Genomic DNA, 26,570 nt, shown 5'->3' with positions numbered 1-26,570 from the left:
ACAGTGAAATGCCAATACATCACACGCTATGGTATTGTATGACAATGCATACAGATGGTATTTTATACCTATACTAAAATGCTATTATGGTCTACTGAAAATCTATTACATTACAATAAATAGATATTTCATTATACTGACATGTTATCACATTACACTAAAATACTATTCAATTACAGTAGAATTCAATTACATTATACTGTAATGCCATTACTTTAAAATTAAATGCCATGCATTATGATGCAGTGCCATTAAATGACACCAAAATATCAATGATATATATTAAAATGGAAAGAAAATACGCTAAAATGCTAATAAAATGCTCTGAAATTGTTACACATTAAACTGAAATTGTATCAATTTCTACTTAAATGTCATTACTAATCCCATAATGTTATAATGAAACACAGTTAAATTACATTCTATACAAAATGGATCATTAACATACATTAAATTTGTATTACATTATACTGTAATGACATTTAGTAACACTATGGTGGCTTTCAATTACAATGAAAGTGTATTAAATTACAGCAAAACATTATTACATTATACTGACATGCAACACTTACATTACATTACATTACATTACATTAAGATGTCATTAAAGTACATTGAATTGGTATTAAATTATGTTGTAATGACATTTAGTAACACTTAAATTGTATTCAGTTACAGTAAAATGCCATTACATTATACTGAAAGGTTGTTACATTATACTGAAATTACATTGGAAATACATTACACTGAAATTACAGTGCACTGAAACGCCAATTTATAAAAATAGTAATACGTTCTATTTATATATAGTGCTTATCTCAGCCCCGGGGGATTGGGCGGTGGCTGTGTGGGTGGGGCTAAACCTCTGAAAGCTGATTGGGTGATTTGTGATTGTGTTTTATTGATGATTATAATGTATGCAGTGTTTCGTAATCAGTGGGTTTGGTGCGTTATGGCCTTCAGGATCAGTCATTAACCTGCAGTGTGAGGATCATTCAGCGGCTGCAGTAAAAACCCTGATTATAAAAGCCGACACTCAGGAACTTCTCTCAGGAGCTTCTCTCAGAACAGGAACATCTAAACCACCGACCATGCTGAGATCAGTCTTACCCGCACTGCTGCTACTGACCCTGCAAACCCACAACAGGTACCGTATACACTGCAATATTCCTGCTAACTAACTAATTTAACTCATTTAACTCAGTTTAACTCAATTTAACTCAAATTAACTAACGCAACTCAAATAATACTGCCACTACTGACCCTGCAAACCCACAACAGGTACCATTTACACTGCAATATTTGTGCTAACTAACTCATTTAACTCATTTAACTTAATTTAACTCAAATTAACTAACGCAACTCAAATAATACTGCCACTACTGACCCTGCAAACCCACAACAGGTACCATTTACACTGCAATATTTGTGCTAACTAACTCATTTAACTCATTTAACTCATTTAACTTAATTTAACTCAAATTAACTAACGCAACTCAAATAATACTGCCACTACTGACCCTGCAAACCCACAACAGGTACCATTTACACTGCAATATTTGTGCTAACTAACTCATTTAACTCATTTAACTTAATTTAACTCAAATTAACTAACGCAACTCAAATAATACTGCCACTACTGACCCTGCAAACCCACAACAGGTACCATTTACACTGCAATATTTGTGCTAACTAACTCATTTAACTCATTTAACTCATTTAACTTAATTTAACTCAAATTAACTAACGCAACTCAAATAATACTGCCACTACTGACCCTGCAAACCCACAACAGGTACCATTTACACTGCATAATTTGTGCTAACTAACTCATTTAACTTAATTTAACTCAATTTAACTAACGCAACTCAAATAATACTGCTGCTACTGACCCTGCAAAACCACATCAGGTACCGTATACACTAGAGCATTCCTGCTAATTAACTCATTTAACTCATTTAACTAAGTTTAACTCAATTTAAGTAACCTTACTCAAATAATACTGCTGCTACTGACCCTGCAAACCCACAACAGGTAACATTTACACTACAACATTTCTGCTAATTAACTCATTTAACTCAGTTTAACTCAATTTAAGTAACCCAACTCAAATAATACTGCTGCTACTGACCCTGCAAACCCACAGCAGGTACCATTTACACTACAACATTTCTGCTAATTAACTAATTTAACTCAGTTTAACTCAATTTAAGTAACCCAACTCAAATAATACTGCTGCTACTGACCCTGCAAACGCATAACAGGTACCATTTACACTACAATATTTCTGCTAATTAACTCATTTAACTCAGTTTAACTCAATTTAAGTAACCTAACTCAAAAAATACTGCTGCTACTGACCCTGCAAATCCACAACAGGTACCATTTACACTACAATATTTCTGCTAATTAACTCATTTAACTCAATTTAACTCAAATTAACTAACACAACTCAAATAGTACTGCTGCTACTTACCCTGCAAAACCACAACAGGAACCACTCACTCTACAACATTCCTGTTAATTAACTCATTTAACTCAATTTAACTAAAATTAACTAAAATTAACTAACACAACTCAAATAATACTGCTGCTACGGATCCTGCAAACCCACAACAGGTACATTTTAACTCAAATTAACTAATAAAATGGTAATATATCAAAAATGCAGAAATTTACTATTTGAACTAATGCAAGAATCAAATTGATCTAAAGTCAACTGAAATCAATGCAACTCAAATTGTTTTAACTTTATTCTTGAGTTTTTTGACTTAAAAAATATATCATATTTGTATTGCCAAAATGTAATAAGTTAAATCGTGTAAATGCAATAATGATGCAATTGAATGTAAACTGTAAATTCATGGATAGAAACAGTTTTAAAAATACTGCTACAAAAACATAAAAAAGTTTTTAAAATAGCATGTATTACAGTTTAGAATTATATCAATACATTATACTATTTTAAATTGTACCCTGACTGACCACATTTCAAACTTCAAACATTTTAAACTTCAAAGAATTCAAACTTTCAGATTTAAAAAATTTTAAACTTTCAAAATTTTCAATTTAAAATTCAAGTGTCAAATTTTGCAAAGTATACAAACGTTATTGTATTAGTTAATATTAAACCGCAGGTTCCTCTGATGTTCTTTATGATCCTTCTGTTTTACAGTAATTCAGTTATCATGAATTAAATACTGAATGTTCTTTATTACAGGGCAGTGGAAGGCCTGGATCTACGAGCTTATGACTACACCAAGTACCACACCATGGACGAGGTTATTTACTGATTGATGTTTCTTAGATTTTCAATATATGTATTTTTAGTGTATTTTTAGTGCATTAGTATACTAAAATAGAGGGGTTGTTACCAAGTACTGGTCATAAAGGGTACCCAACCTTCAAAATATCTATGGGGTTCCAACCATTTACCATCTGTAACACCATAGTAACCATCTGGGATACCATATTAACTGGATGTAACCACCTAGCAACATTACAGCACCAATTTATTAGCCTCTTGAAAACAGCATAGTCAAAAGGGATACCATAGCAACCACACAGCAACATCACTGTAACCACCTAGAATACCATAACAACCACTTAGGGACACTTTTTCACCGTCTTCATTTACTAAGCACCTGGGGACACCATAACCAAAATGGGTACAACAGAAATCGGAATCACCTTGCAACACCATCTTAGGAACGCCATAGCAACCAAAAGGGATACCTTAGAAATGACATCCACCTAGCAACACTACAACACCAAACACTACAGCACCAAAAGGAAAACCGCAGAAATAATCTGGCAATACCATGGCAACCACTTCGCAACACCACTGTAACCACCATAACAACCACTACCATAACAGGATCTACATCCACTAACCATTTGGGAACACCATAATATAAACATTAACTAGCAACACCACAGCAACCACCAAGAAGCAAAAGTGATACCTTAGAAATCACCTAGCAATGCCATAGCAGCCACCTAGAAACATCACTGAAACCGCTCTAGCAACACCAATCTAGTAACCACTGGGAAAGACCAAACCCCAAAAAGGATACCACAGAAGCCACCTAGCAATACCAAAGTAACCACCTAGGATACAATAACAACCACCTAGAAACATTAACATCATCTACATGTACCACCCAATGGACAACACCATAATCTAAAGAGATAGCATCTAGCGACACCATGGCAACCATGCTCAACACCACTGTACCCACACTGCAACACCATCTACATTTGCTAATCACTTTGGAATAAGCAAACACACATGGTTCTGAACTTTTGTCAGCACCTGAGATACCATAGAAACCACCTGAAAAACCATAACAATCAAATAGAGACACTACAACACCAATCTACTAATTACTTGGAAACAGCATAACCAAAACAGGGATTGCAACACCACAGCAACCACCTTGCAACACCATTGTAATCACTTATCATACAATAATAAAACCACATTGCAACACTACATCGCACATCTAGCAACCTCTTAGGAACACCATGACAACCAAAACAGATACCTTAGAAATCACATAACAACACCATAGCAACCAAACTCTAGCAACAATATTAATACGGTTATTTAATTTAATTTAGTCCAAAGCAGGTGTTTGATCTGAATTAATCTTTTAATCTCCTCTGTTTTCTATAATCTTCTTCACTCCTCTGATTATCTCCTCCTGCAGATCTCAGCCTGGATGGTGCAGATGGAGACGGATCACCCTGAGGTGGTGTCCAGTATGATATATGGAACAACATACGAGAACAGGAGCATCAGCCTGCTGAAGGTATTCAGATATTTTAAAATATTACTATATACATTAACAATTAAAAGTTTGGGATCACTGTCAAATGTACTCCAGACCATCATTCTGCCTCCACCATGCTTCACATATGGCATTTACCATTGGTCTTGCATCTTTTTCACTGTTCCTGCACCTCAGAAATGTTCTTCTCCTTTCAATCATCTAGTGTGCAATGTCTTTTCTTGTTGGCCTGTGTAAAATATGGACGAAGTTGTTTTTTCAAAGTTGATGAATTCCAATTAGTGCAACTGTCAGTACACTCTAAAATATTTATCCTCCTGCACAGTTGTGCATCAGGGCCTCCCACTCCTTTTTCTGTCCTTGTTAGAGCCAGTTTGTGCTCTTCTCTGTAGTCTGTAGAGTGTAGTTAACAGCATAGTAAGATTTTTTAAGTTTCTTTGCAAGATCTTGCATTGAGTAGCCTTCCTTTTGATTAACACAGCAATAGACAAGATAGCAATAGCAATAGATATCTGAAGAAAGTTGATGCTGATGCTTCAGAAACTTAACCAACCGAAAATGTTGGGCTTTAACAATTATCTGGTGCATTTAAATGAACTTTGTCATGGACAAACTTGTTTATGAAGTGCATTAAAATGTTTTTTTCGTTGGAAAAGAGGGAAATATGCAAGTGATCCCAAACATTTTACTGATAGTTTATATTATTATGTGGGAGTTTATTATCATCCAGTCACTGTTAACAGTTAATCCCAATTAATCCCAGTGTTTTTAAAACGGTGTGTTTTAGATCGGTCTGAACAGCACCAGTCCAAAGAAGGCGATATGGATGGACTGTGGGATCCACGCCAGAGAATGGATTGCTCCAGCTTTCTGCCAGTATTTCGTAAAGGAGGTGAGCGCTAATGCTAATAAACCACCTATTGATACTAACTAACTTCTAACGCTAACATCTTTAACTCAGGATAACATAGCATAACTCTAACTACTTTAACATAACAGGTTTTATTCTACTTTCTTAAAAAATGGTTTTATTTAGACTAACCCAAATTAACATGTTAAATTTAGACTGACTTAAATAAACAGGTTATATTCTGACTAATTTAAACTAACAGGTTTTGTTAAGACTAATTTAAAATAGCAAATGTTAATCAAAATAACAGATTTTACTCAAATCAACGCATTTTATTAAAATAATGGGTTTTATTAAAAAAAATAACAGGTTTTACAAATGAACAGGTTAGGCTATATTTAGACTTACTCTAATTAACAGGTTATATTCAGATTAACTCAAATTAACAGGTTTTATTCAGACTAATTTAAATAACAGGTTTTATTAAAAAACTAAAAGTTTTTATTCAGACTAACTCAAATTACATTCAGACTAAATTAAACTAACAGCTTTTATTAAGACTAATTTAAAATAGCAGATTTTATTTAAAATAACAGGTCTTACTCAAATCAACACATTTTATTCAGACTACATCAAATTAACATAAAGCATTAAATGGTCTGGCACCCTCTTATATTGCAGATTTGCTTACCTCCTCAGTCTCACAGCGCTCTCTGAGATCATCAGCACAGAATTTGTTGGTCATTCCTAGGGTTCGTTTGAAACTCAAAGGTGATCGTGCATTTTCAGTGTATGCCCCAAGACTTCGGAACAGTCTGCCACTAACTATTCGCCAAGCTACTTCTGTCTCGGTTTTTAAATCAGGTTTAAAGACTTACTTATACAAACTTGCTTTTGATTAGTGAGTTACTGTGGTAATTGAGAGGTCGATTTATCCTTTATATATTGTTGTTGTGCATTTTAGTCTATGTGTATTTTTAGCATTTTTATTTTGTTTATTTTATTTCTGTTTTATGTTGGGTTTCTTATTTTAATATGTTATTTAAGTGATTTCTTTTACCTAATTTTTGGTTGTATGTATGTGTAGTTATTAGACATTTTGTGTACAGCACGTTGGGCAGTGGAAGCTGTGTAAAGAGTGCTTTATAAATAAAGCTTACTTACTTACTTACTTACTTACTTACTTAACGGGTTATATTCATGCTAACTCAAACTAACAGGTTATATTCAGACTAACTCAAACTAACAGTTTTTATTTAGACTAAGTTAAAATAACAGGTTTAACTGAAAATAACAGGTTTTATTCAGACTCACTTAAATTGAGGCTAACTCAAATTAACAGGTTTTGCTCAGACTTATTAAAGCTAAAAATAACGAATTAGCCTACAGCTGCTTTCATTTGAGAAAATTCAAGCTAACAGGTTTAATTTAGGTAGCTTACGCTAATATTTTCAATTTAGGCTAACGCTAACGAACAGGTTTAATTCAGGGTAACCCTGATTAACAGGATTATTTCAGGCTAACATGAGCTAAATTCAGGTAAACTGTATCTAAATGTTTTAATTCAGGCTAACATTTTCTAGTTGCTTTTATTTAGGCTAATCCTAGCTAACAGTTCTGACGTAGCTCATGTAGAAGAATTAGACATTAGTGTTCTCCTCCAAGCATGTTGAGCCACAGTAATGCTTTAAGTAATGTAGCATTAGCTTGCTAGTCCTGCTAGCCTTTATCCTCCCAGTGTGAATTTGCATTAAAAAGCAGCACACTCTGTAAATAAAGCTCTTCTCTGCTGAATCAGATCCTGGCCTCCTACAAAACAGACACGAAGATGAATGAAATGTTTAAGAACCTGGACTTCTACATCACTCCTGTTCTCAACATGGACGGATACATCTACTCCTGGGTGGACAACACGGTGAGAACCTGGGATTGGGCTACAGGTACAAGTTGCTATGGTTACAGGATGATCAGTGATGGATGTGTGTGTTGTAAACCTGTAGACTCGTCTGTGGAGGAAGTCCCGGTCTCCGGGTTCTGACGGCTGCAGCTGCTACGGCACTGATCTGAACCGGAACTTCTACGCTAACTGGGGAAGTAAGTCCTTATTTTACTGTTAATATTAACTCAAAACCAATTTTTAATAGAAGCTTCTGATTGGCCAGTGGCTAAATGACCTAAATACATCTTATGCATCATTGCACATTCAAATTTTATTACATTTAAAATCAAATTTTAGATTAAAATTCAATTTCAGTCCAAAATTCTATTTTAGTTAAAAAAAAAAAGAAGAGTTTCAGCTCAAAACTGTTTTTTAGTTCAGAATCAAAATTCACTTTCAGGTTGTTATTTAATTTCAGTTTAAAATTTAATTTTAGTTCAAAATTCAGTTTCAGTTCATAATAATTCAATTTCAGTTCAAAATTCAATTTCAGTTTAAAATATTTCAAGTTTAGTTCAAAGTTCAATTTAAGCTTAAAATTCAATTTTATTTTAAAATAATTCAATTTAATTTTAAAATAATTCAATTTCAGTTCATTTTTAAAATTCAGTTTTGGGTTCATTTTGAAATTCAAATAGTTAGATACAAATGTATAGACCCAAAGATACAAATTCAACATTAAAATCCTACTATCTAATATTATTCACATCAAAATTTGACATCAAAATTCAGTTTCAGTTTAAAATACAAATAGGAAGATAAAAAATATGCAGACAAGTTTGAGTTAAAAATCCTTTAGTTTAAGTTCTAATGTATCTGTGTGCTGGTAGATGGAGGTGAGTGTTATCGGCCTGTAGCCTGCTGCTAACCCTGGCTAGCACTGCTGGAGCTGCATTAGCATTACTACTAAACATGCTAAGTGCTGGCACTTTTATTGATAGAGCACCTTATAATCCAGTGCGCCTGGATTGATGAGCTGCGTTCAATGTTTTCTGAATGTTTCAGTTAACATTCTTAGAACGTTGAATCTGTCAAGTTTTTTGGATGTTCTAAGAAAGTTTATATGTAATGTTTTAATCGTTTAAAATTGTTACTTTTTGGGAATGTTACTTTTAACATTTCCATAATGTTAATATTCATCTAGCTGGGAATGTTATGTGAGAAACGGTCTAATATTGTGTGATGCCAAACTATTACTATATCTCAGTTTTCTGAATGTTCCTGGTACATTATTTTATTTTATTATTTTATTTTATTTACATTAATTATTTTTTAATAATTAATATTTATAGCTGGGACAGCACCCACGTGAGGACTGAAGGATTTAAATAATCTTCATCTTCTAGCAGATGGACGATCATATTGTGGCTTGATCCATTTCTGTTGGTCCATTGGCTCGTTTAACATCATTTTAGAAAGTTTCTATTGGTCCATTCAACATGAAATTCTGACAGAATTTCTATTGGTTGAATTTTGATTTTCCCAATGAACTGACCCATATAAATGCTCCAAAATGGCTTGGAATAAAAGCCTCTGACAGGCTTTCTATTGGTCCATTCATTGAGAAATTCTGATACAAAATTTATCCAATGGCCAATTCATCAGAATTTCATGGTGAATGAATCAGTGGAATAAAACTCTTTACATTGACCTCCACTGAAAGTTAATTTATTTTAGTCCATTCATCATTAAATTCTGGCACAATGTAAAGAACCACTGACAGGTTTAGATGAATTACAGAATTATATATTAGCTAAATATTAACCCCGTATTGCTGCTGCTCTGTGCTCTCAGTGGTGGGAATTTCTCGTAACTGCTGTTCGGAGGTGTATAACGGTCAGTCCGCTCTCTCCGAGTCTGAGGCCAGAGCCGTCACCGACTTCCTGAGCTCCAACCGAGACCAGCTGCTCTGTTTCCTCACCATCCACTCCTACGGTCAGCTGATCCTCGTCCCCTACGGACACCCCAACATCTCAGCGCCCAACTACAGCGAACTGGTGAGACCTCAATAAACACAATACACAACCTTAATACACACAATACACAACCTTAATACACACAATACACATCCTTAATGCACACAATACACACCCTCTACTTAGACGCACAAAAGTGTTGCTCTGTTAAGATACCAACGTGCCAAAGTCAGAGATTACCTGGTTCTTAAAGGGAATATCAACTGCCACACTGCAAAATATAACTGTGAGTTTGTATCCTTACCAAATAAAATAACATTTTAGCTGAATTTTAATTTTTATAATTTGTATAGGAAAAAGGATTTTTTTCTTTGGCAGCATGTGTAGATTCCAAATCGCTTTAAAAGCACTTAATATATTATTAGCACTAACACAATTAGTCTACTGTTAATAGAAAATAACTAACGATTCCAGATCTGAAGTATACAAACAGTTTATCTGTTATAACTGGGTGTACATTACATAAATAAACTATATAAAATATACAAAATGTTTTAGAGGGCTTTTGCTTTTACCTAGATACTGTTTTAAAAGCCAATCTTTAGAAATTTCAGCTGTACCTAAAAATATTTATTTTGTAGTTCAAAATTCTATTAATAGTCCAAAATTGAATTTCAGTTCAAAATTTAATTCCAGTACAAAATTTTATTTCAGTTCAAAATTCTATTTCAGTGTTAAATTAAATTTCGATCGAAAATTCTATTTCAGTTCAAAATTCTATTTCAGTTCAAAATTCTATTTCAGTTCAAAATTCTATTTCAGTTCAAAAGTCTCTTTCGGTCTAAAATTCACTTTCAGTATGAAGTTCAACCACAGTTTCAGATCAAAATTAGTTTTAGTTCAGAAATCAATTTCAGAATAAAATCACTTTCAGATTGTTATTTAATTTTTTATGTAAAAAAGTACATTTCAGTTAAAAAAATGTCAAGTTTAGTTCAAAATAAAATTCAATTTCAGTTGTGTTTCAAATTCAAAATTCAAAGAGTTAAATACAAATGTATCGACCCAAAGATGCGAATTCAACATTTAAAGCCTACTTTTAAATATTATTCAAATTTACATCAAAATTCAATGTCAGTTTAAAATGCAAATAAGAAGATAAAAATATAATTAACATTGTTTATGTTTCTTGGATGTTGGTAGATGGAGGTGGGTCTGGCTGCAGCGAAGGCCATTAAAGCCGTTCATGGGAAGGAATACGTAGTGGGGACCTCGCCTGACGTGCTGTGTGAGTACAAATAGATTAAATAAATAAATACTGTATATGCTGCTTGTGTTTTTAACTGTTGATGTATAAAAATTGTGTATATCGTTGTACATTATATATAGTTGTACATTTTTAATAATTCTATTGTTACTATATTTATAGCTTTTTTTTTTTATCTTTATAGCTCAATATTATTCTGAACTTTTTTTCTAGATGCGAATTCGGGTTCTTCGCGGGATTTCGCTCGTCTGATCGGGATCCCGTTCTCCTTCACCTTCGAGCTCAGAGACAAGGGCGAGTTCGGCTTCAAACTGCCTGAAGATCAGATCCAGCCCACCTGTGAGGAGGCGTACCAGGGGGCGCTGTCCATCATCACCACCGTCCACGACAAGACCTTCACCAGCGCCGCGTTCACCATAACAGCCACACTGTGGACCACGATGACCGCCGCCTGCCTCTCTACCGCCACCTGGGTGTGAGCTGTAGACAGTGGGTCTTTCGCCAGGAGGGACACACGTTTTATCACAAATACATATGAGAGAGAACTGACCTAACGATCAAAATGGAGTTTGTCTGCGATTTGAAAGACAAAAGTAAAAAACAAAAAGTTCTAAAATTGTGTAATATGAACCTGTCTTAAAGATCTCAGCTAATTATGAGCTTTTTTATTATTTTTTTTAAATAATGTTTTATGAATATTTATTAAAACCCAGTCGTTCCATTGAAGCTAAAGGGTTAAACACTCCATATTCATGGTGTAAAGAAAGCAATGTACAAATTTGATCTCAGATCAGGCCTTCATTCGTTTATTTAATTTAATTCAGTGTATGACTGACACTGATGACTTTGTAAACAAAAGTATTTGAATGTTTTTTGCTCAAATTACTAAAAATAAATCTGCTTTTACCTACATTTGCATTGTTGTTCTTAAATCATATTATTTACTGCTTTAATTCACCTGTTTAAATAGAACTGCCCTCTCCCTACAGTCTTCAATATATCGAATCAATATACCAACATCATAGCAACACCTCAGCAACCACCCAGAAACACTTTAGCAACCAACACTGTATACCAGTACACAGTAATAGGTAAGGAGTGTGTGGTTTTGAATGTGTATAAACTACAGTGTAAGAAGAGAGTGATGAATGTATCAGAAGTGCTTTGATGTTTAATGAAGACCCGGATGTAAAGGACTAAACACACACGCGCACACACACACTTTCACGGTGTGTGTCTGACCTCTACTGGACATTTACAACAATGCAGGAGAAACTTTCTCTGATCGTCTAGTTGATTTTGCTTGTATCAGAGAACATTTACTGTAAAAGTTAATAAAATATTTAGATAAAACGTAAAAATGTATTAATTTATAAATATATTTATTAATAATGCAATATATAACAATAGTATAATATGTTTATAGTTAATTTTTCAATACTTACTTTAGAGATACGAGATATATACGAGACATAGTATGATGTAAAAAAATGAAAATAGTATTTTAATAATGTAATTTTATGGTTATCTTTTTTAAAAGAAAAATAAAATGTAATTACACTAAAATAGCTGTACTAAATATAAGTATTATATTATTATATAATTATTATTGGTAGTAGTTGTAGTAGTAGTAGTAATAGTCTTCACAACAAACAACAACAACAACAACAACAACAACAATAATAATAATAATAATAATAATTATTATTATTATTATTATTATTACACAATAAACATTGTTATTGTTGTTGTAATTATTATTATTTTTTGTAGTTAGTATTATATTATCATTTGTACTAAAAAACACAAAATATTTTTGAAAACTCCCTTTAAATCATTATGTAAATTAAATGACATACATCGTAGACAAGCAGAAAGTAAAAAAAATAATAATACGATAAATTAAACCATAAAATAAATAAAATAGTACATAAAATTAGAAAATAAAATAAAAGTTACAGGCAGAAACTTTTATTTTGTAAAGAAAGCGTGACGTACCCCTGTGCACATGCGCAGTGGAGTAGTCGGTGATCAGGGCAGCGGGTCGGTGGTGATTGTGAATTCAGCCCCGAACTAAAGTCTCTAAACCCGGCGAGCCGCGGCGTATTTACCGCTTCCCGGAGCTCCAGCGAGCCGCGACGGATTTATCGCTCCAGCGGGACGCGGGTCTGCTCGGAGCCGAGTAGCAGCGCGGGCAGCCCGGCCAGCACCCGGTCCGTGCAGCGGTGCTGCTGCGAAACAGCGCGGCTAGCAGGGGAAGTAGCTAGCGGGGCTAACGGCGCGGACCCGCCGCCGCAGCAGCCGCGATGGGCCGGTCCCGGAGCCGCAGCTCCTCCCACTCTAAGCGCTCTAAGAGCGGCGGGGGGAAGCACGGCAAGAAGCGCAGCCGCTCCCGCTCCAGAGAGAAGAAGCGCCGCTCCAAGAGCCGCGAGTCCAAGAGGAACCGCCGCCGGGAGTCGCGCTCCCGATCTCGCTCAGAGACCGCGCCATCCCGCCGGGAGAGGGAGCGGGAGAGGGCCGCCTCGCCCCCGGACAGGATCGACATCTTCGGGCGGACCCTGAGCAAGAGGAGCGCCGTGGACGAGAAGCAGAAGAAGGAGGAGGAGGAGAAGCGGGCCGAGCTGGAGCGGCAGAGGAGCATGTGAGTCCAGCGCCAGAAGTGTTAGGACAGGGCATGGGGGTCTAGTACCAGAAGTGTTAGGACAGGGAATTGGTGTCCAGCGCCAGAAGTGTTAGGACAGGGAATTGGTGTCCAGCGACAGAAGTGTTAGGACAGGCCATGAGGGCCCACCACGAGAAGTATTAGGACAGGGAACGGAGGCATGGGGGGCCAGCATCAGAAGTGTTAGGACAGGGCATGGGGGTCTAGTACCAGAAGTGTTAGGACAGGGAATTGGTGTCCAGCGCCAGAAGTGTTAGGACAGGGAATTGGTGTCCAGCGACAGAAGTGTTAGGACAGGCCATGAGGGCCCACCACGAGAAGTATTAGGACAGGGAACGGAGGCATGGGGGGCCAGCATCAGAAGTGTTAGGACAGGGAATGAGGATCCAGCATCAGAAGTGTTAGGACAAGGAATGGTGGTCCAGCACTAGAAGTGTTAGGACATAGAATTAGAGTCCAGCACCAGAAGTGTTAGGACAGGGAATGGGGGTCCAGAGCCAGAAGTGTTAGGACAGAGAACGGAGGCAAGGGGGTTCCAGCAACAGAAGTGTTAGGACAGGGAATGAGGATCCAGCACCAGAAGTGTTAGGACAAGGAATGGGTGTCCAGCACTAGAAGTGTTAGGACAGGGAATGAGGATCCAGCATCAGAAGTGTTAGGGCATGGAACGGGGGTCCAGCACCAAAAGTATTAGGTCAGGAAATGTGGGTCCAGCACCAGAAGTGTTAGGATAGGCTATGGGGGAGGTGGGGTCCAGCACCAGAAGTGTTAGGACAGGGAATGAGGGATTGGGGGTCCATCACTAGAAGTGTTAGGACAGGGATTAGGAGTTACAGCACCAGAAGTGTTAGGACAGGGAATGAGGGTCTATGAAGCATGTTTTGTGAAGCAGACTCAGTATTAGTAAAAGAATGTGTTTTTGATCTTCTCGTTTTTGTCTTGTCAGCCGGCAGCAGGAAATCGAGGAGCGTCTGATTGAGGAGGAGACGGCGCGGCGGGTGGAGGAGCTGGTGGCTAAGCGGGTGGAGGAGGAGCTGGAGAAGAGGAAGGATGAGATCGAGCGGGAGGTGCTGAGGAGGGTGGAGGAGGCCAAGCGCATCATGGAGAAGCAGCTTCTGGAGGAGCTCGAAAGGCAGAGACAGGCCGAGCTGGAGACCCAGAAAGCCCGCGAGGTAAACCGTGCACATACATACAGTACCAGTTAAACGATTTTATATTAAAAATGTTCTGCATTGAAGATTAGTACTAAAGTCATCCAAACAAATTAAGAAAAACAAACATTAAAAAAGTGTTAAACAAACCAGAATATGATTTATGTTTTTTGTTCTTCAAAGTAGCTCCTCTTGTTTAGATGATCAGTTTTGAACATCTCTGCTGGATTTTTTTTCAGTCAGTTTTATGAGGTAGAGTCACCTGGAATTCAGGCTTTCAGTTAACAGCTGTGCTGAACTCATCAAGAGTTATTACTTGAATTTCTTGTCTCTTAATGTAAAGTTTGAGAGCATCAGTTAAAGTAAAGTAGTGAAGAGGTAGAGTTACAGGTATACAGTGAATAGTGAATATTTGAGTAACGTTATAATCCAGATTATGAGAAGCAACAACTACTTAACTAAATACAGAATAAAAAAAATGACTTAAAGAAAAGATGAAGGTCGGTCAATCCGAAAAAAAAGAAGAAATTTAAGAACTTTGAAAGTATCCTTAAGTGCAGTCACTGCAAAGACCATTCAAAACTTTGTGATGATGGAACTGGCACAGATCAGGACCACCTCAGGAAAGAAAGACAAAGTTAGATATGTATAGTATGTAAAGTTATGTATACATTTATTGGAGTTACCAGGATAAAAACTGCACTGCACATATACAGACACCTTTTTCCACAAATGTGGGTCAGGGAATGGGCAAAAGTTTACAAACCCCACCACGACAAGGAGGGGCCATATTTCCTGTCTGACTTCACATGTATCAGAGTTGAGGACGTGGGTAGTGATGAGGAGTTGTAAAGTGTGGGTGGGGTTAAAACTTTTTTTAAAAAATTGAGAAGAAAATGGAATAAAATGAGGTAAAAGTAAAATTTTGCTGAAGGATTCTTATATGAACCCACAATCTGACTGAAATATCCCTGAAGTTGTCTGTTAAATGTCTGTTTTTGTGCTTTAACTGAAACCTTCGTCTTTCGCAGGAGGAGGAGAAATCGAAGCGGGAGGAGCTGGAGAAGATTCTGGTGGAGAACAACCGCAAGATCGCAGACGCTCAGGCTAAACTGGTGCGTTTTCTTGTCTTTACACAAGTCTTTACTTTTCTGAAACAGGCTTGTTTGGACTTTGTGAAGCAGTTTAAGTAATGCAGGCTTGGTGATACAGACTTTCTGAATAAAGCTTAGTGAAAAAAACTTCCTCAACCAGACAATCAGCTTTAGTGATGAAGGCTCCTTCAAACAGGGCTCTGTTTTAGCAATCTGTAGCACGTCAGTGAATTGTGCATCACGCAGCTTGATTTAGAACACGAGGGCACAAAAAGCACTTTGTAAAGCACATTCTGAATTCATTCAGATTTAGTGAATCAGAGTTAATGATTTAGGCTTTTTAAAGCTGCATTAACAAAGCATAAATTCCTAAACAGACTTTGTAAAGCAATTTTTTTAAAACACGCTTAGTAAAGCAAGCTTTGTAAACAAAACGTAATGAACGTAATAAGGTGTTTCTAAAGCACACCTTAGTGATTAAAGATTTTTAAAGCTGGCTTAATGAAGCAGATTTTGAATCAGGTTAATTGAAGCAGACTTTCTCAAACAGACTTGGTAAAGTGGGGTTTCTAAAGCAGGCATAGAAAAACAGACTTAGTGATTCATGGTTTCTAAAGCTGGATTAATAAAGCAGACTATTTCAAATCAGGCTTTTTAAAGCAGGCTTTCCGAAGCTGGTTAAAATAAAGCAGATTTAAAGGTTTAGTAAAACATGCTTAGTGGAGCAGTCTTTGTTAACAAAACTTAGTTAAGCAGACTTCGTGATTGAGGCTTTCTAAATCTGATTAAATGAAGCACACATTCTAAAGCTAAAGCAATCTTAGTTAAACAGGCTTTAGTAAAGTTTCTAAACATATTACAATAATATGTTACAATATGTTAATATTAAAGCTGTTATTATTGAAGCCATTACAGTATTAAAATCTACAACTATTACCTCCTTTCTACAGTTAAAAAATAAATTCAGTTCAGTGTGCATTAAAATGATACTTCAAGCTACAGTATTAATATATTTAAACAGGGCTATAATTTCTGCCCTTGCAGTTTTTGTGCACCTTGAATCCAGAGTTTAAGAGAGTTTTATCATTTGTCCAAATGATTTTGCATTTAGAGACAGGAGGAACCTTTTCCATTTGTCTCTTCTTTCGAGTGAAGAATGGCTGTTTGCTGGTGTTTTCTATTTTACCTGGATAAAAACGCTTCTACAGTGAGGAACAGCAGCAGGAGCTCCTCAGATAAAATGCTGTTCTCATGTTTCTTCAGGCAGGACAGAGTAAGATGAGCGATTTTTGGCTCCACAGAGCTGAGCTACTTTTAATCCAGTGAATGGGGCTTGTTATGTTTAGCGAGCTGTATCTGCTTCTTTGGTAAAAAAAAATGCACACCAGTTTTAATTTCCCCTCCAGATGAATCTGTATATTTTAACATGCGCAGGGAGCAAGAAAAACAGTAAAACACAGGACCGGAAGTTGGAACACTTTAAGCATTAAGCAATTTGGATAATTAAGGTGATAATTCTAAAAAAAACACACAAAGTCAAAGTTACGTTCTCTCAGCAGGTCAAAACTGTTTATCTGGAATTTAAATGAATGCTGCTTTTATAATGGCATTAAATTAAAATCCCAACGTATTCCTCGTACCAGGTTTGTGATTTTAAGCAATTATGCTGCTAATGTCAGTGTAGCCTTAATGGCATGATGATAAATATTAAAGCCACTGTTTTACATTCAGCAAAACAACAGCAATTTTAAATTTAATCAGCCAGAAACTCAATAATTGGTTAAATTAGTGTTTTTATTAGTCATGCTGGCTTGTTTGGCTTTTAATAAGTTATTTTCTCTGGCTGTGTTTGGGTTTTTTTAAGGCATTTTGAGCAGTCTGAGGGGGTTGCATGTATTGAATAGGATTGTACGGTATGCTCATTCTTTACTTCTTCCTGGTTTTGAAGCATTGCTGTGAGGATTTGATTGTGTATTCTATTGGCAGTACTTCTCTTCTACAGGAACTAGACAAGCTGTATGTGTGCATTTGCAGGTCTCAGCAGTGCAATTTTAGTCATAAATGTATCTCAGTAGTGCTATATAAATCATATTTGAGTGAAAATTACACAAAGAAAGTCTTTTGGTTAACAAACCAAAAACAAGTACTAAAATATTTATTTTACTTCTTTGCTATTGTTTCTATCCTAACCCTATGTCGTTTGTTTCTTTCACCTGAAAAACAAACAATTTTTAAAGAGGTAGTCAATATCTTGATCGTGATATCGAGAGTGTGATGCTGAATGCCTTATATAATTTACTTAATCAGAGGAAAATGTAAAAATGTACTTAAACATGCAGTTTTTATGGGCTCTGAGTGGTGCACATAATGGCTGCCACTGTGAGTAGAAGATTGCTAGTTCGAATCCCAATCATGCAGCTTGTCATCAGCTGCCGGAGTCCTGAGAGAGCACAGTTGGTCTTGCTCTCTCTGGGTGGGTACAGGGTGATGTGGATCAGCACAAGGCTGCATCTGTGAGCTGATGTATCAGAACCAAGTCACTGCAGGAATAAAATAGGAATGAAATAGAAATAAATAAATAAAAACTTGCAGTATTTCAGCTTTCCCTTTAAAAAATCCTAACATAAGAGGAAACACTTATAAATACGACTTATAATAGATCTTAGAACATTTTTGATTTTATATATCTGCACTTATTTCATAAGCTGTATTTAAATCTCTATACCTATGTAACCGTGATCCTGCTGTCTGGCACCAATAGAAAACAAAAAGATGACCATCCCTTTTAGGGGTGTCACGATTCTCTAAATCCTCGATTCTATTTCATTTTCGATTTGAGGGTCACGATTCGATTCGATTCTCGATTTTCTTGTTTTTTTTTCTTGTTATTATTTTATGCCTCATAACATTTAAATAATATATTTATTATTATTATTATAAATATTATAAATATTATTATTATTTATTAAGATATATATGGTAATGCCATCTAGTGACTTTTTTTGGTAGCAACAGTGTGCACTATTAAAACAAGCAGTTTATCAGAGCTGTGTGTGGATGGCTGGTGAAACTGCTCATTACATGAAGCTGCAGTTCTTCATCCAACCACTAGCAGCAGCAGCACAAGCCCCGCTCTCTTCACTCAGTCACTACTTCAGTACAGCCCAGCCACGGGCTACAGAGCTCAGCCAGTCCGTTTTTACTGTTTCTGTAAACAAATAAAGGTTTTAACCCCACTAACCGGATTATACAGCTCACTACAGTTCATCTTTCAGCCCAAGCAGCTAACAGCAGCAGGTTAGAACAGCCGACACGGAGTCACTGCTCGGATTACATTATAAACAGGTCAGTTAGCGCGCTGCTAACCTCAGGATGTTTATAACTACGGAGTTTAGTGGACACACCACGGCCGCCAGGTAAGTCTTTTAAAGGCTACTGAAGACTATTAAAGGCTATTAGAGGTTATTGAAAGCATTATTGGGGGGCAGAAATCAGTACAGGCTGGTTAGATAAGTGATGTTTATTAACGTCTTTAAAACAGATTTTGTCAGGTATTGTCTTATAAATATTTACACATAACTTATATCTCTCCTGAAAAGCTTTTATTTTAGTCAGAAACACGCTTGTGTTTACTTTATCTGAGAGAAAGATGTTTTTTTAATTCAATGGAAAGCAACAGGTGTAGTCAATTATAAGTTTAAGATTTTTAATCCACCTCACTGTGATCTATAGTCAGTGTTCTCAAGTCACACTGACACACGCATTTCAGCGAGTTCACACGCTCTCACCTGCGCGCACCCACCCCTCCGTTAGATACAGATACAAAACCTGCGCGCCCAACACCCGCCCCCCCTCCCCCGTTGGACAGATAAAAAACAGTGATCACACTCCCGCCGACACTCAAAACTTGAGAGCCCTGTCTATATTTCTATAAATCCGTTTTCAGTTTCTCCTCCGTGGTTGAAAGGCAGCTGTCTCTCACACAGCAGAACTGAGGGCGGGGCTGCGCTCATGCAGCGGCTCTCTATTTAAATGAATAGGATGCGCTGTGTTGGTGCCGCGCCATTTGCGTAGCGCGCTGCGCTATTTGCGTAGCACGCGCGGGAGGGATCGTCGATCCTCTTTTTGACTTCGATACTCGAGACCATGACCTCATTTCGATTCGATTTCGATAAAATATCGAGATCGTGACACCCCTAATCCCTTTAATGTGCATCTGATAAGACCTTTTAATAAACCAGAAGATGGGGGTTCATGACGGGTCACTAACCTGCAATAACTGGTTATTTTATAAGCCGTTTCTGCTGAAAAGATATAAAATAAAATCAATGAGCTCATATAGCTTTTCATAGATGTGTCTTTAGATACAGGTTTTATCTTGTTATATAGCCTTTATCTTTATATATTAAACTTTAATTTACACTGTTTCCTTTTATCCCAGATCTATCTGATTTACCCTGTTCTTCAGTACTCAGAACCCACAGGATAGTAAACCACCACAGAACAGCTATTATTATTATTATTATTATTATTATTATTATTATTATTATTATTATTATTATCTGGGTGGTGGGTGGATATTCTCAGCACCGCAGTGATTACCCGACCCTGATCACCCTCAGCTAAAAGAAGCTGAAAAGCGGCCAAAAGCAGCAGCAGACAAGCAAACTCTGCAGCAAAGAAGTTTATGTTTATGGTTAATACGCTGGACACTGGACTATTTAAGGTTCTGTATGTTTAATGTTTAAGTTAGGGATGGGCGATATGGCTCTAAAATAATATCACGATATTTCAGGGTATTTTTGCGATATCAATATACTTGGCGATATAGGAAAACAAAAAAAAAATATTTAATTTCAGGAATATAGTATAATAGTATAACAGAATAATCATAATGTGGCAAAATAAATAATATCACATAAAATAATATAATTCAGCAAAAAATATTTCAGAATATTTAGTGCATGCATATAAACTGCAAACTAAAACAATTATACAATAAATACACTTAAAGCTTCACAGTAAATAATAGACTACTTTTAAGACAGAACATCTCTATTATCACGATATGGATATTGCCCACCCCTAATTTAAGGATACTTTTTAAAGATGTACAATACATGAAAAAAAAGATTTGAGGATACGGTAAGGAACCTAAAATTATTGTTTTAAATAAATGTTCTATTCTTCCTCATCACATAATTTAAAGCTCCACTAGGTAGGATTGAGATTTTGTGCTCGTGGGCTCCCCCTACAGTTGCAGAGTGTAATAAATGTATACAGCACTGTCGTAACCCTTCCCTCCGTCTCCTGGCACTTTTTAATCTACAATACCAACATAACATTGTGGATTATATGTTTTACATGTATACAGTAGACTGTTATGTACTACATAAATAGTGGAAAATCCACCTGCATATGTAAGCTGCTTTTTCCATCAGAAAGTAAAAAGCACATTAAAATAATTACAACCATCATCAATTTGTCTCTTTTAGCAGGAAATGTTTACTTTATTGTAATCACGACTGAAACAAGACATTTCTTCTGTGTCTAGAACTGATAAAACAGCGTGTTTACAGAGTAGCACTGTTAGCCCTCACCACCAAACAAGCACAGCATGAAATAATATTAAAACTAAAACACAATAACGGTAAAATCAGCTTTTACAAGCCCAGACTAAAATGTATGTTTCAGTTTGGGGCAATTTACTGCAAGCTAAGCTTACAAACAGCCATATTTTACACTTAACATGATATATTTACACATTTAACCCGATCGCGAATGCTAATCGCGAATGCTAATCGCTGCTAGCTTCCGTCTGCTAGCCTACAGCTTTAGCAGTTAAAACAAACACTTTATCTCAACTTATACCTCACATATTTACACTCTGGTTCTTTTAATAACCTTTTAACTCTCTTATTAACATTTTAAGCTCCTTACAAAACAGAAATACCCACTGATTTACTTATAATCTGTCTTTATCTGGTACTATCTGAACTCACCGGAGCTTCTGCTCACAATAATACAGCACAGACGAACAACACAATAGATTGGTTCGAATGAACGAATCTTTTGAACGAATCTTTTTAGTGAACGGATTCTAATGATTCATTTCATCTAAAAGTGCTGCTGTGCCCATCACTACTAGTTAGCTTCTGTAAAGAATTAACCAACTCCAAATAGCAGTTTTTTTAGTCCTTGTAGAACTGTTAAAACTACATACAGGTTTGAAAGCAGGTCTTAGTGCTGGAAAGCAGGTCGCAGTTCTCGCGAGCGTTGGTCGCAGCCGCTTAGGAAAACTTACAGAGTCTGGTTTGAGTTCAGAGGAGCTCCGGCACAGACACGAGAGCACCGCTATTCCTCCTATTACACCTCAATGCAGCGCTGGAGGGAGTTTGAAGCTGTAATTTCACTTCTTTAAAAAGATCAAAAATCAAGGAAATCCTACCTAGTGTGCCCTTTAAACAAAATTTATAGACTATTCGATTCAAAATATTTTTCCAGAATCGAAAATCCTTTCTGAATCGAATTAAATTGCCAGACACTGAGATTTTCGCACCCCTGCTAACCCTTTAGCTTGTATTGACGATGCTGTTTGTTTTGTGTTGTGTGTTTCTCAGGCGGAGGAGCAGCTCCGGATCGTGGAGGAGCAGCGTAAGATCCACGAGGAGAGAATGAAGCTGGAGCAGGAGAGACAGAGGCAGCAGAAGGAGGAGCAGAGGATCATCCTGGGGAAGGGCAAGTCCCGACCCAAACTGTCCTTCTCATTGAAAGCTACGGAATGACCAACAGGGGGCAGTCTACCGCCTCTACGGACTCTGGAGCCCGTCCATCTCTCTTTCTCTCGCTCCCTTTATCTCTCTTTTTCTCTCTCTCTTTTATTCCCTCTCTCCTGGGCTCTCTCTCTCCACAGGCACCAGCCATTCAGCACAGATCCAGCGTGAGACGCGTATAAAACGTTTTTATGGTTGTATCTCTTGTTTTTAGCGAGTGGAGTTGAAGCTCCTCCCTGTTTTACAGCCTCGGTTTTTGTATTACTGACTGTTGCGTAGGAATCTGTCGCCTACCTCCCTCTCGTCTCCCTGTCTCACGTCTCCCTGTCTCCCTGTCTCAGAGGTGTGGGGAGAGAAACTCAAACGCACGGGATAATAAAATATGAACAATATGGAGGAGAAGAAGAAAGCGGCGCTGAACTGGGAGCTCCAAGCTACTGTGGGGCGAATGATAGCGGCGTGTTATTTTATTGTTTTGTTGTTTTATTGTTTTATTTTGTAATTTATTCATGGATTAAACAAACCAGGACGAGTTCGGTGCTTGACCTTCAGCTCTCGGGTTCTTCAGGATGATCCTCCACCAGTTCTACACTCCAGTGAGAAGAAATACAGTGACATCCAGGATTTTATTAATGCGTTTTAGATCTCAAAATACTGTGTGGTTTTAAAGTCTCGTTTTTAATTTCTGCTTAATTCAGCGATTGGGATGTAGAGAGCCATTCAGAGTCGGGGTTTGGAGTGAAGTTGTGGTTAATTTTACCCAAGTTTTTATTATGTACAGTACAGGCCAAAGGTTTGGACACACCTTCTCTTTTTCAATGCGTTTTCTTTATTTTCATGACTATTTACATTGTAGATTCTCACTGAAGCATCAAAACTATGAATGAACACATGGGGAGTTTTATGTATTTAACAAATAAAGTTGAAATAACTGAAAACATGTTTTATATTCTAGTTTCTTCCAAATAGCCCCCCTTTGCTCTGATTACTGCTTTGCACACTCTTGGCATCATTCTCTCAATGAGCTTCAAGAGGTGGCCACCTGAAATGGTTTTATTTCAACAGTCTTGAAGGAAGGAAGGAGTTCCCAGAGATGTTTATTGAGCACTTGTTGCCCCTTTGCCTTCTTCACTCTGTGCTCCAGCTCACCCCAAACCAGTGACTGTGGAGGACAGATCATTTTTTGTTAAGTGTATATAAAACTCCACATGTGTTCATTTATAGTTTTGATGCTTCAGTGAGAATCTACAATGTAAATAGTCATGAAAATAAAGAACACGCATTGAAAAAGAGAAGGTGTGTCCAAACTTTTGGCCTGTACTGTGTATTCTGCTTTAAAATTTTATGAAAAGTCTTAGAAATTGCATTAAATTAATGTTTAATATACAGCTCTGGAAAAAAATAAGACATCAATTTCTCTGATTTTGCTATTTATAGGTTTATGTTTGAGTAAAATAAACATTGTTGTTTTATTCTATAAACTACAGACAACATTTCTCCCAAATCCCAAATAAAAATATTGTCATTTAGAGCATTTATTTGCAGACAATGAGAAACGGCTGAAATAACAAAAAAGATGCAGAGCTTTCAGACCTCAAATAATGCAAAAAAAAAAACAAGTTTATATTCATGAAGTTTTAAGAGTTCAGAAACCGCAAATATTTGGTGGAATAACCCTGGTTTTAATCACTTTTTTTTTTTCATGCATCTTGGCATCATGTTCTCCTCCACCAGTCTTACACACTGATTTTGGATACCTTTATGCTGCTTTACTCCTGGTGCAAAAATTCTAGCAGTTCAGTTTGGTTTGATGGTTTGTGATCATCCATCTTCCTCTTGATTACATTCCAGAAGTTTTCAATTTGGTAAAATCAAAGAAACTCATCATTTTTACGTGCTCTCTTATTTTTTTTCCAGAGCTGTATATAAAGACACAAAGCCACAGTAAATCACAGAAGCGAATGGAATATACACAGAGAAAAAGATATCTCTGCTAATATTACTATCCTAGTCCTGTACAGCTCGTATCTTCCAGCTGTGCTCCTCAAAACCTGCGGAGCTTGGCTGCTGTCAGTTTTAGCATCATAGCTAACCTAGTTTATGAAGAGGTAGAGGCAGTAGTAAACTGATATTAAGTGTGCTAAGTGATGCTGAATGCTTTATTTTGTTTCATTTATGCCCATACATCACAAAAGCTATCAGGGAGCAGTGGCAATACTGTGCTCCAGCTGGGTAAAAAACCCACAGGGGTTTTTTTGGTAAATCTGTGAATAAATGTCTTTTTTTTTTTTTTTTTTTTTTTTTGCAGCACAGCATACCATAACGCATGTGTGCCTCTTTTAAAGCGATATTTAAATTAAAGCAGAGGATTTTGGTATATACTTGCCTCTCTAGTGGGAATGTGTAATTGCACAGAGCATGCAGAAGAGTACTTTTAAAATGTGCATTGTGGATCAGTCCCCTTTCTATGAAAGCTCACTTCCACCAGCAAAAAATAAAATAAGGGTCCTCCAGTAATAATGCGATACTAAGTTATGACTTACTATCGCATAAAGATGACTGTCTCATAATTATGATTTTGTATCTCATAATAATGGCTTAATATCTCATAATTGTGACTTAGTAGCACATAATAATGACTCTCACAATTTTGAAGAAAGACTTGGTGTATCATAATTATGACATCTCATACTAATGACTTAGTATTTCACAATTATGACTTGCTATTTCATAATATTGACTCTCTCAATAATGACTCATAATTATGATTTTGTATCTCATAATAATGGCTTACTATCTCATAATGACTTATATATTCATATATCAGATGATGATGACCTGATATCTTAATGACTTAAGATCTCATAATAATGAATCTCAAAATTATGATTTTGTATCTCATAATAAAGACTTAGTATGTCCTTATTATGTCTCTTTTGGCTCAATTAATAATTATGACTTATAACTTATAGTATATATAGTATCACAAACTAATGACTAATGTATTTCATAATTATGTCTTGGTATCTCAATAACTATCATAATTTTGATCTCTCTTATAATTATGATTTACTCTCATAATGACTTAGTATCTCATATGTGTCATTTAATTGATCAGATAATGACTTACTATCTCAATGGCTTAAAATCACACAATTTTGACCTGGTATCTCACAATAATGGCCAATTATCTCATTATAATGACATACTTATATGTTAGTATCTCATACTGATGACTTATTATTTCATAATTATGACTTGGTATCTCCTAATTTTGACTTAGTTTCTCACAGTGGCTTTTCTAAATTATGTATAATTGTGATTTAATATATCATATAATGATTTGCTATCTTAATGACTTGATGTCATATTAATGACTTAGTATCTCATAATTATGACTTGCTGTCTCTTAATTATGACTGGCCAAGTATCTCATAATTGACTTATCTCATAATAATGAGTTAGTACCTCAGTAATGATTTGCTATCTTATAATTATGACTTACTGGAGGACTGTTACTTTTTCTAAGTGGCGTAAATGGGCTTCCACACCCTTTAGATTGGATGAATCTGTTTAAGGTGGCAGGTGAATCAGCTCCCCGACCCAGAACATAAAGAAGATGGATGGATGGTTGAATCTGATGGGATCAGTCAGAACCTGGTGAAGGAAAGTTCTTCAGCAGATGGAGGAGATTTATAGAGATACTGTGGTTTGTTTTTGTCAGTATAAGAACTTTGTTTAGGTTTTATTTTACTATTTAAGTGCAGATAACACTGTCTACAGAAAAAACACACATCAATGAATCAGTGATTTTTTTTATTAAGGGTGAAATGTTTTTATTTTCTAATGCAGGTCAATGTAAATAAATTTACATGTGAAAATCTGTGTTTTGAGCATATTGTTTTGTTCATTTTATTAAAATATTCCTTATGAAGTGCTGTACAGAACAGGATTTTGCTATATTTCACATTTATATGACTATACTCGACCGAGAAGAAGTCAGAATCCCGCAGCACTCCTGCATCTTTGCAAAATGTGACCTTGTGTTGGTTTGACATCACCAGGTCACATTTTACACAATAGATTTATTCTCTACTTACTTTGCCTGTTAATTCTCCTATAGTC

General features: G+C 36.3%; 2 protein-coding genes across 2 annotated transcripts; both read left to right on the top strand.

Moving 5' to 3' along the window:
* Positions 1-989: 989 nt before the first annotated feature.
* On the top strand, positions 990-11,677 carry LOC111193461 (carboxypeptidase O). The gene is made up of 9 exons (XM_049470098.1): positions 990-1,147; positions 3,221-3,281; positions 4,713-4,814; positions 5,581-5,685; positions 7,442-7,558; positions 7,644-7,737; positions 9,377-9,579; positions 10,702-10,786; positions 10,979-11,677. The coding sequence occupies exons 1-9, from the start codon at positions 1,092-1,094 to the stop codon at positions 11,242-11,244; spliced, it is 1,089 nt and encodes a 362-aa protein (XP_049326055.1). The 5' UTR covers positions 990-1,091; the 3' UTR covers positions 11,245-11,677.
* A 1,110-nt stretch (positions 11,678-12,787) lies between these two features.
* On the top strand, positions 12,788-26,303 carry LOC125785899 (arginine and glutamate-rich protein 1-B). The gene is made up of 4 exons (XM_049470108.1): positions 12,788-13,406; positions 14,374-14,599; positions 15,610-15,693; positions 22,293-26,303. Exons 1-4 carry the CDS (start codon positions 13,072-13,074, stop codon positions 22,455-22,457), a joined length of 810 nt encoding a protein of 269 aa, XP_049326065.1. The 5' UTR covers positions 12,788-13,071; the 3' UTR covers positions 22,458-26,303.
* Positions 26,304-26,570: the final 267 nt, after the last annotated feature.

The sequence above is a fragment of the Astyanax mexicanus genome, chromosome 21 (genome assembly GCF_023375975.1).
Source record: "Astyanax mexicanus isolate ESR-SI-001 chromosome 21, AstMex3_surface, whole genome shotgun sequence".
Lineage (NCBI taxonomy): Eukaryota > Metazoa > Chordata > Actinopteri > Characiformes > Acestrorhamphidae > Astyanax > Astyanax mexicanus.
This window is presented reverse-complemented; position numbering and strand designations above follow the sequence as displayed.

Bases quoted from the DNA above. Each gene is read 5' to 3' on its own strand.
- LOC111193461 (XM_049470098.1), top strand. From the start codon at position 1,092: ATGCTGAGATCAGTCTTACCCGCACTGCTGCTACTGACCCTGCAAACC. The intron at 4,815-5,580 runs GTATTCAGATAT...GGTGTGTTTTAG, and splicing joins GGAGCATCAGCCTGCTGAAG to ATCGGTCTGAACAGCACCAG. The intron at 7,559-7,643 runs GTGAGAACCTGG...GTAAACCTGTAG, and splicing joins ACTCCTGGGTGGACAACACG to ACTCGTCTGTGGAGGAAGTC.
- LOC125785899 (XM_049470108.1), top strand. From the start codon at position 13,072: ATGGGCCGGTCCCGGAGCCGCAGCTCCTCCCACTCTAAGCGCTCTAAG. The intron at 13,407-14,373 runs GTGAGTCCAGCG...TTGTCTTGTCAG, and splicing joins CTGGAGCGGCAGAGGAGCAT to CCGGCAGCAGGAAATCGAGG. The intron at 15,694-22,292 runs GTGCGTTTTCTT...TGTGTTTCTCAG, and splicing joins CAGACGCTCAGGCTAAACTG to GCGGAGGAGCAGCTCCGGAT.